This window comes from Meriones unguiculatus, chromosome 2, assembly GCF_030254825.1.
Source record: "Meriones unguiculatus strain TT.TT164.6M chromosome 2, Bangor_MerUng_6.1, whole genome shotgun sequence".
Classification (NCBI taxonomy): Eukaryota; Metazoa; Chordata; class Mammalia; order Rodentia; family Muridae; genus Meriones; species Meriones unguiculatus.
Window position 1 is genome coordinate 45,580,247 of NC_083350.1, and position 10,975 is coordinate 45,591,221.

General features: G+C 45.4%; 1 protein-coding gene across 1 annotated transcript; it reads left to right on the plus strand.

Annotated features, from left to right (window-relative positions):
* The first annotated feature begins 1,535 nt into the window (after positions 1 to 1,535).
* On the plus strand, positions 1,536 to 8,873 carry Gpr151 (G protein-coupled receptor 151). Its single transcript, XM_021628245.2, has 2 exons — positions 1,536 to 1,826; positions 7,611 to 8,873. The coding sequence occupies exons 1-2, from the start codon at positions 1,536 to 1,538 to the stop codon at positions 8,871 to 8,873; spliced, it is 1,554 nt and encodes a 517-aa protein (XP_021483920.2).
* Positions 8,874 to 10,975: the final 2,102 nt, after the last annotated feature.

The following is a 10,975-nucleotide window of genomic DNA, read 5'->3' on the forward strand; positions in this document are numbered from 1 at the left end:
CACAGAGATCCACCTGCCTCTGCTTCCCAAGTGTTTGAGAAATGCCCTGTTTTTTTTATTTTTTTTTATATTTTATTTGTTACAATTTATTCACTTTGTATCCTAGCTGTAGCCCCCTCCCTCACCCCTTCCCAATCCCGCCCGCCCTCCCTCTTCTCCTCCCATGCCCCTCTCCAAGTCCACTGATAGGGTAGGTCCTCCTCCCCTTCCATCTGACCCTAGCCTATCAGGTCTCATCAGGAGTGGCTACATTGTCTTCCTCTGTGGCCTGGTAAGGCTGCTCCCCCATTAGGGGGAAGTGATCAAAGAGCCAGACACTGAGTTCATGTCAGAGACAGTCTCTGTTCCCATTACTATGGAACCCACTTGGACACTGAGCTGCAATGGCTACATCTGTGCAGGGGTTCTAGGTTATCTCCATGCATTGTTCTTGGTTGGAGTATCAGTCTCAGAAAAGACCTCTGGACCCACATTTTTTGGTTCGTGTGGAGCTCCTGTCTCCTCCAGGTCTTTCCATTTCTCCTTTCTTTCATAATTGCACATGAGTGTAGTGCCCTGAACCGCCAGAAGAGGGCGTCTGATCCTAAGCAACTGGAGCTGGAGCTACATGTGATGTGAAAACCTGTCTCAGGTGCAGGAGTGAATTCCTGGTGTTCTTAACCACCGAGCCTCTCTCCAGCCCCTTGGTATTACTTTCAAATGCAACAACCCCTCCAGCTTTGGCTTCTAATCAAATATTAGAAGATGTAACCCTAAGCCAAGGGCAGAGGTGGAGACAGGATCTAAGGCCAAAGGGCATCTTTGGCTACATAGCAAGTTTAAGGTTATATGCACACATATACATTTGTATGTGAAATGAAAACAGGAGGGAGTGAGGGGGACCAGTGAAGACAGAGAAAAGGAACTAGAAACGAGAGCGGAGATAGGTAGCTTAATACAACGATAGGCAGTACGAAAATATAATCTATTATTTTGCATGCTAACTGAAAAATAAAGCTAATTAAATTAAGCATTAATTAAAATACCAAAATAAGACAGTGGGAAAGCTTCAAACGTTGCCTTGGATGTAATAATTCCTCATTGAACCTTGGAGACAATGTTGGGGGTCCAATAAACGCACTGCTAGCATCACTCGGTTAAGAAAGCCGAGGCACGCGTGTTGACCCAGTTTCCCACAGCTGCTCAGTAGTGCTAGCCTCCAACCCAACGCTAAGTCTAGGATCCGTGCGGCAAGCACGTCCGTGAGCTCACAACTCACGTGTTGGGTTCTAAATGTGGGGCCTGAGACTGTGCGCCTAACAAGCTGCCAACCCAGGCTGCCGCTCGCCCTCAAACCACAGCGGGTTTGTGGGATGCGTGGTGCTGGAGGAGGTGTGGGGGTGGGGGTGGGGGGTGTAGGCATGACCCAGCACGCTCAAGAGGTCAGGGAGCTTTCTGGAGCCCTTTGATTCCCTTCCTCCACCGTGGGACTCGTTTCAGCCCATGTGCTCATCTTCCTGCTTATAAATATTCAAACAGTCTTATGCTGATTACGAATGCTTCAGCGGCTCCCAGTCCGCAGTCCCTTGTCCACCGCGGGCCGCCCACGCCGCCCTCTTTTCCAGCTCGGCAGTAGTATTTTAAAGTGTCACAAGAGGGCGCCGCTCGCTAATCTCGGGCCCCACGGCCGCGCTCTCTGGGATGCTGGGCGATTGGGCAATTACGCCCACGCAGTAACGGGGAGGGGGAGCCGGGAAACTAAAAAGCAGAACGCTACGGGCGGCACGCCCTCCTGTTTCACCGCCGCTTTAGTCTCCATCTTTAGAAAGGGCGGAATCACCGCGAATGTGACAAGGAGGGAAAGAAAAGCTCCAGCAAGCTTCTAACGCCACGGCACTGGCGTCTAACGTCGCTCGCCGTCTCTAGGCAAAGGTGCGCCTTTCAAAGAAATAATTGCTGTTTCTGAGCAAGAAATATACCCAGTGCTGACGTGGATGACTTGGCTTACATCAATAACATGAAATACTTGAAGAATATGCCCGTCTTCCCTGGCCTACCTTTTGTCCCTCCCATTCTGGGGAAAAGAACACTGTCCCTTTAAAAATGTGCATCAATATTGACAGCATAGAACGTTACTTGTGTTGACAGGGTGGTACACACCTGTAATCCTAGCACTTGGGAGGGAGAAAGAAGGTTGAAGAATTCAAGGTAACCCTCAGCTACATAGGAACTTTGAGGGTAGCCATCTTTTAAAAAATTTTTTTTGTTAAGGTTACTTATGACATAATGGGAAGAGAAAAGGAAAATTTGTAATTCTACTAAAACAAAACAGAAAGACAGGAAAATTATGGGGACACGAGGGAAAGAACTTCATCCCTCCAGTCTGGTTGAGTCATCGGCTAAGAAGCAAAAATTCCAGCACAGTTACCTACATTTGCTGTGAAGATGGCAGACACGGAGACAGTAAATCATTTTCTATATTTATAAGAAGCAATGAAGCAAGGCCTAAGGCCTGTCCTAGACAGGGGTACTATCACTGTGATGAACCACCACAAAAGCAACTTGGGGAGAAAAAGGTTTATTTGGCTTACAGATTCATACTCATAGTCGATTGAGAGAAGCCAAGGCAGGAACTCAGATCAACCTGGTCAGGGACCTAGAGGCAGCAGCTGAGGCAGAGGCCACGGAGGAGTGCTTCCTGGCTTGTTCAGCCTGCTTTCTTATAGAATCCAGGACCACCAGCCCAGGGTGGCCCCACCCACAATGGACCCCACTAATAACTAATTAAGAAAATGCTTGCTGGCCAGGCAGTGGTGATGCATGCCTTTAAGCCCAGCCACTTGGGTGGCAGAGAGAGGTGGATCTCTGAGTTCGAGTCCAGCTTGGTCTACAGAGTGAGTTCCAGGACAACCAGAGCTGTCTCAAAAAACAAACAAAAGAAGAAGAAGAAGAAGAAGAAGAAGAAGAAGAAGAAGAAGAAGAAGAAGAAGAAGAAGAAGAAAATAGAAGAAGAAGAAGAGGAAGGCAGAAGGCGGCCCTACAGGCGTGCCTACAGCCCAGCCTTCTGGAGCATTTTCACAGCTGAGGTTCCTTCCTCTCAGATAACTATCTTGTTTCAAGTTAACATAAAACTAGCCAGCACAACCACCCCTTGTCAATTTTACACACAAACACACCATTGTTAAGCACACCCTTTGCTTTCACGTTCATATCCGCCATCACATATTAATAAAGCCTTCACAATATAAAACATTTCACAAACATAAAAAAGTCCTACAGCCTTACAAGAGTCAAACACTTTGAAGGTTGTCTCTTTAAAACTATCATCTCTTTTAAAATCCAAAGTTCCTGTAAAATTTCTAAATGTCTTTTTTTAAAGCCTCTCAATTGTATAGACTACTGTAAAAATCAAAATAAATACTTTCTTACTTCAAGAAGGAAAAACATCAAAGCAACTCACACAGTGTAAATAACTCGATGTCCAATGTCTGGGATTCGTTCATGATCTTCTGCCCTCCTCGAAAGGGCTGGACCACTCTCTGGCTCCGCCCTCTGCAGCACACACACAGCTTGTCTTTCAGGCTGTGACAGCCTCAGCTCCGCCACTGCTCCTGTTCCTGGGAGTTGCCGCACAGTAGTGGCATCTCCAAAATGCCGGGGTCTTCATGGCATCAACCCTCTATGGCCCCCTCAGTCCTGGGGCTTCAATGGCGCTGAGGCTGCACCTTCTCCAGTGGTCTCTCCTGGCCTTTCACAGTGCCAAGCCTCAGCTGCTCTCCATGCCTTCCAAACCAGCACCACGTGGATGACTCTTACACTACCAAGTTCAGCTGCCAGTGCGAGGTACAGCGTTGGCCGCCTATGGAACACAGCTGTGGGCTGACTCCTCAGTCAGCCGTCATTACACCTCAATGATGCTGGTCTCTTCTTAATCACCGTTAATCTCTTAGCCCCAGCTGACCAGCAGCAGTGTCCCGATAAAGCAAAGCTTCTGTGGTTCCCATCTCTTGTTATTCATGGCAGATTCTTTAGCACCAGCTAACCAGAACCACAACTCTCAATTCAAAATAGCAAAGAGCCCTGATAGTTTTTAAGTGACTCTCAGACTTCCCTCTGGAACTTCACAAGCCAGGCCTCCATTGTCTGAATGGATCTCGATATTTTTATCTTCCAAGCTCCCACTGAAAAGCTCACCAAGCTTTAAATATTCAATGGTTTTTCTAGCTTAAAGTTCCAAAGTCCTTCCACAATCCTTGTCTCCACCCTCCAAAAACAGCATGGCCAAGTCTGTCACAGGAATAGTTCAGTATCCTGATACCAATTTTATCCTAGTTGGTGTTACTATCTATGATGAAACACCATGACCAAAGCAACTTGGGGAGGGAAGGGTTTGTTTGGCTTACATGGTCCTTTGAGGGAAATTCAAGGGCAGAAACCTGGAGGCAGGAACTGATGCAGAAGCTATGGATGGAGGTGCTGCTCACTGGCTCACTGTGGCTTGCTCAATCTGATTTGGTGTAGAACCAGCAGCCCAGGGATGGCACCACCCACAATGGGCTGGGCCCTCTCCCACCAATCACTATTTAAGAAAACGCCCTAGCAGCTTAGTTCCAGCCCAACCTGATGGAGGCATTTTCTCAGTTGAGGCTTCCCTCCTCGCGCATAACTTTAGCTTCTGTCAAGCTGACATAAAACTAGCATAACACTGCCTGAACATATATGGCCTTGTCTTCCTATATCCGTGATAAAACATCATGACCAAAAGCAGCTTAGGAAGGAAAAAATTTAATTCAGTGCACAACTCACGGTCATACTCCATTGTGAATGGAAGTCAGGGCAGGAACTCAAGACAGGAACCTGAAGGCAGGGACTAAAGCAGAGACCACGAAGAAACCTTGCTGGTTGGCTTGTTCCTATGGCTTTCTCAACCTGCTTTCTTATGCCATCCAGGACTGCTCACCCCGGGCTGGCACTGCCCCCTGTGGGACAGGCCCATCCATATCAATCACCAATGAAGAAAATGCACCACTGGTTTGCCGACAAGCCATTCTAGCAGGGGCATTTTCTCCACTGAGGTTCCCTCTTCCAAAATGACGTTAGCCTGTGCCACACTGACATAAAACTAGCCAGCACAGGCTTCATTTCCCTCCTGCTCATTTTCTGAGAAGTCCACAAACAGGATTGAGACCTCAGTCTGACCCCCAGAACCCTCATAAAGATGGAAGTAGAGAACCAACTCCAGGAAGTTGTCCTCTGACCTCCACACATGCTCTACAGGACTCAGGGCCACCACCACACTAAGAGCGATAAACAAAATACATTTTGAAATTTAACTTAAAAATCACCGGGCATGGTGGCACGTGCCTGTAATTCCAGCACTAGAGGAGGCAGAAGCAGGAGGATCTCTGTGAGTTTGAGGCCACCATGGTCTACAAAATGAGTCCAGGCCAGCCAAGGCTGCACAGAGAAACCCTGTCTCAAAAAAGCAAGCAAGCAAACAAACAAACAAACAAACAAACAAACAAAAGCCGGAAAGAAAGAAATTTAACTTAAAGTGGCAAATAAGATTTTTAAAGGAGATGATGAGATGTCTCCATGAAGAAAGTGCTCCCTGCACAAGCCTGACAACCTGAGTTCACTGGTAGAAGCCACATTGGTGTGAAGGAGAGAACTCCATAACCGTGCCAAGGCACACTCACACAGATCACACACACACACTCACACATATCACACACACACACTCACACATATCACACACACACACACACACACATCCCACAATACACACATCATACGCACACACAGAGTTTTAAACTGATATTTTAAAAAGGTCTCAGCGTGAGTAGAGGGCAAAAGGGGAGAACGAAAAAGGGTGCAGGCTCAACTAAAGTACAAAGTCTTTGCCAACAAGGACACTTTGCACACACGTAGTCATGTTCTGAATATACAAAGATAAATTGGTGTATCTAATTGCTCAAAGATTCCCCACAATACAATTTTAGAATATTCTCATTACCAAAAGGCCCATTGTGCCTGTTTATAACTCAAAGGATCTTTCCCATCACTGGTCCTTAGGAACCAGTGATATGATACCCTCCCAGATGTGAGGGAGAGGAGGCAGAAAGCAAGTCCCAACACTGTGGCCAGCTCTCAGAACAGCTGTACTGTTGAGCACCAACTCAGGGGCCTGGTTTGCTTGTGTTTGCTTTGTTATTTTGTTTGTTAAGATTTATTGATTTTACTTTACCCATGTGTTTTCCCGCAAGTATGCCTGTGGCTTCCAGGGTTTTTTACGTGCCCTCCTTTTCCTTCCCAGGATAAAACTACGGCATTAGTACCAGGACCTAGAGGTCTGACTCAGCACCTGGCCGTTCTGATTGCCACACTAGAAGCATATCATCTTTCACACTCATGTGGGACAGTGCCACCTGCTCCCACCTGGCACTGCCCTTTAGGCCTTGAACATTCTGCACCACACTTTCTCCACAAGCCTTTTAGGGAAATCAGTCTCAGGGTAAATTGTACCCTCTGCCATTTTCCCAGCAATACTGGCTCTTCTAATCCCTCCAGTGTCCTCTGCCTGGGAAAGTCCATTTCACTTGAGCTGTTCTTCACTAAACCTTTTTGTGATTGTATATTTTGTACATAATATGTATGTACAGGCCAAGTGTGTCACCGTGCCTGCAGAGGACAAAGGACAACTCTGGGCAGCCAATCTCAGGTCACTAGGGCAGCTTTTATCAGCCGTGGTACCTTGCTGGCTTTCCCTTTTACAATGGTACTTTCTTTCAAATCTCTTAAATGTCTCCATCATACAAATTCTGAAAAGCTTAATTTATCATTTGGTTTCATCACCGTCAGTCGCTGAAGTCTTATTAATCTGTCAACCAGTTCAGCATTCCAAAGCGCTTCTAGAAAATACATGACAAACTTAAGTCTTCCAAATTGGATTTAAAAATACTTCACTTCCAGCTGGGCTCGCTATCAGTTAGTTGTTCATGGAACTGATGTGGTAGTGAGGGTTAGGAAGAGGAATGCTCCTATCTGCAAAGAGAACGGGGAGAGAGCACCGGTTCTTAAAGGGCGGTCTCACAGCAAAACTGTGTGGGAACTGGGTAGGAGAGCAGACTCTAGGGCCCTGTATAAACAGACTAAGCTATCAGGAGAACCTAATGGATGTAAGAAATCAAAGGACTTGGATCAACTGGAGCCTGCTGAGTTACAGACCAGTCTGTACTTAGAAATCCAGTCAAGATTTTAGAAATAACTGATAGTAATCCTCCCCTCCCCTGCCTCCCCTCACCCCAGGTGAACACCCCTGCTTACTTGTATGTTTCTCCTCATTTATCATTTATGGGAATGTGTTATCACCTGATGGGGCTGGCACTTAGGATTAGACTTGCTAATGAGCCATAGCAATATACTCCTGCTGCCTGCCATTCCACGCAGTCACAGGTCTACTGTGTGCAGCACAAAAGCTCAGCAACCAACCCTCCATTGTCACAAAGAAGCAAGGGGAGGGTCCAGAGGTGGCATCGGTGTGGACGACAGAGGGCATTTTTTTTTCTTATGCAAAAGAGCTGAGAAAGACCAGCCTAAACAAGAAGCTAACATCTGCAGGGAGGAGCTAGAAGGGAAAGGTGCTACTGGCAGCGGTCTTTGCTGACTCCAATTCCAACATCATGAATGAGTCATTTGCTCACCTCCGCTTTGCAGGAGGGTACCTGCCGTCTGACTCGGAGGACTGGAGGACCATCATCCCGGCTCTCTTGGTGGCTGTGTGCCTCGTGGGCTTCGTGGGGAACCTATGTGTGATTGGCATTCTCCTTCACGGTGTTTGGAAGAGAAAGCCATCCATGATCCACTCCCTGATTCTGAATCTCAGCCTGGCTGACATCTCTCTACTCTTTTCTGCACCTGTCCGGGCTACAGCATACTACAAAGGTGTTTGGGATCTAGGCTGGTTTGTCTGCAAATCCTCTGACTGGTTCATCCATACGTGCATGGCAGCCAAGAGCCTGACAATTGTTGTGGTTGCCAAAGTGTGCTTCATGTATGCAAGTGACCCAGCCAAGCAAGTGGGTATCCACAACTGCACCATTTGGTCAATGCTATTGGCCATCTGGGTTGTAGCCAGCCTACTTCCCCTGCCAGAATGGTTCTTTAGCACCACCAGACGTCACGCAGGTGTGGAAATGTGCCTCATGGATGTGCCAGCTGTGGCTGAAGAATTCATGTCAATATTCGGTAAGCTCTACCCTCTCCTGGTGTTTTGCCTTCCTTTACTTCTGGCCAGCTTTTATTTCTGGAGAGCTTATGGCCAATGTAAAAAACGAGGTACAAAAACTCAAAACCTTAGAAACCAGATGCGTTCAAAGCAACTCACAGTGATGCTGCTAAGCACTGCAATGACCTCTGCTCTCCTGTGGCTCCCTGAATGGGTAGCCTGGCTGTGGGTATGGCACCTAAAGGCTGGAGGTCCAATGCCACCACAGGGTTTTATAGCCCTATCTCAAGTCCTGATGTTTTCCATCTCTACAGCAAACCCTCTCATTTTCCTAGTGATGTCTGAAGAATTCAAGGCAGGCTTGAAAGGCGTATGGAAATGGATAACCAGAAAGCCTGCAGGTGCCTCAGAGGTTCAGGGGGCACCAGCTAAAACCACAGAGGCCCCTCTGGACAAGGCTCCATCTCCAGAGTCCCAGACATCCATCCCAGAGACCGAAAGACCTGGCTTTCTCAGCTCCGGCAAAGAGAAAATCAACAAGGCAGTGGCTCCCATCCTCCCTGACGTCGAGCAATTCTGGCATGAGAGGGACACCGTCCCTTCGGCACAGGACAATGACCCTATACCCTGGGAACATGAAGGCCAAGAGACAGAGGGCTGCAATTAGCAGACTTTAGTGTCAAAGAAAAACAGTGGTAATTGTAGTTACTTGTACTGCTGCTTAGCAATATTGCTGACTTATATAAACTGCCATTAGAAATTGCAAAGATTTTCTTCTGTATTTTCAAACTATACAGTCTGGTAAGTAAAATGGCATGTAGTAATTTTGCTTCAGAATTCCCCCCCCCCACCCCGCAAAAGAACTCATTTGAAGTGTTATGTAAAGAAAACTATGTTCAAGTGGTTACAGGGCTCAGATGGACTTTCCCCAGGATACTCCTTAGACACAGTCCTTGGCAGAGTAGTTTACCAGGCTGAACTTATGAACTGTTTCTTCCTCAAACTGCTGCTCCCAATGTAGCAGCAAGTTACATAGCTCAAAATCTGTATCTCCCTTGGCCTTTTAAAAGTGTAAATTTTACTTATAATTTCCCTTCACTTGCTTAATAAACGTAAATTTATTTCATGAAAAGTCTAGTTTTCCTGAGCAATTTACAAAACAATGAATACTTCTTTCTAATCTGGGCTAATTTCAAACTATGGGGTCCAAGTTTAAGTAAATGCCTCTTCTCTTCCCAAACAAGAGCATTTTTTTTTTACAAGCTGCAGTGTATTCTCCTTGATCTCTGTGTGTGCTCTCAGGACAGACTGTAAGCTAATTACATAGGCCTTACATACTGACTAAAGACAAGCATAAAGGAGAACGATGGTGACTTTTCTTGTCTCATCTAACTTGAACACCCTCAACTTTTAAAACATTACCAGGGATCGAAGGTATAAAAAGCCAAGCATAACAAAGTATGGAAAAGCACATACACAAGAGAAAAGCCAGCAGATAGCTGACATGAATCTTAGGTAAGAGGAGAATAATCGCAAGAACAATGCAGAGCAAAAGGCAAAGGAAAGCATTTTGCGTTCCTAAATGTGGGAAGTTTGAGGACAGCAGAATGCAGCATACCCAATAAAACAGTACATTTCTGTCCCCTTTAAATACAAAAAGCATTATATAGTCTTAATTGCTTCCTTAGTGAATTTCTGGGATTTTCCATTGTTGGATACCTCAGAGAAGGAAAACTGCCTCTAAAACAAACAAACAAAACCAATGGAGGAGTTTGGAGAATATTCCGCACAGTACAGAGAACTGTCACAATGTTCAGTCTTGAGACTATCTTACTATTAAAGGTTGTGGTTTTCTTTTTAACACAGAAAGACAAAGCTCACTTCTTTTTCACTGTTTCACTATAAATTGTATTTGAAGCTCTCACATTCAAAAAAAGTAATGATTTAGCCCAAGAATCCAAAATAACTGCTTTGTTGGTTTGGTTACATGAGGGGTTGGCACTGAAACTGAGAAACAGAGGAAGCAAGCTTGTTTTATACACACACTGTGTATACAGCATAAGCGTTAAGTATGTGACGTCTTGTAAATAAAAGCAATGCTTTATTTCTGAATAGAAGACTTAACGTTATCTGTGCCTTGAATTATTTCAAAACTATCATTCAGAAAAAGAGGGCTTTATGAGGTAGCCTGACAATGACCATGTCCCAGGCTCCTGGGTAAGCTTCAAATACTGAAACAACATATAATTATGATGAGTTGCTCATTAAGAACATTCCTGATCTAGTCTCTTTAAAAATCTGCAAGGAAAACAGGGACTCACTTCTATGAACAATCCCACACAGACATTTGATGCCAAAAGTGGGAAAGAGGAGATCAAGCCAGTTCCTCACTCTTTCGTACCGTGACAAGATGCAGTAAGCGTGCAGACACTACACTACATGTGGAACTTAGAAAAGGGCTTTAGGAAAGTCAGACTTCTGAAACAGTTGTATTCTCTTTGGCAAGCATTTCAACTTGAATCCTTATAAAACTTAAAAATCACTTGGAAAAATTCATAAAAGTAGATTTCAAAAGGCGGAGAGGATATAAATCCTGTTTATGTTTATCACCTTCACAGCTTTCAATCCTAGTATGCTCCATTAATACCAGTCTTCAGCAGGTCATATAATTTCTGACACTTAATAGATTTATGCTAAGTACTAAATAAAGAGTGTGGATATGAATGTTATACACAGCACACAAATACACATCAGCTGGTCTTCCTCTTT

Excerpts from the sequence above, each read along its gene's own strand:
- Gpr151 (XM_021628245.2), top strand. The coding sequence starts at position 1,536 with ATGCTTCAGCGGCTCCCAGTCCGCAGTCCCTTGTCCACCGCGGGCCGC. Across the intron at positions 1,827-7,610 it reads AGGGCGGAATCACCGCGAAT|AAGGGAAAGGTGCTACTGGC; the intron begins GTGACAAGGAGG and ends GGGAGGAGCTAG.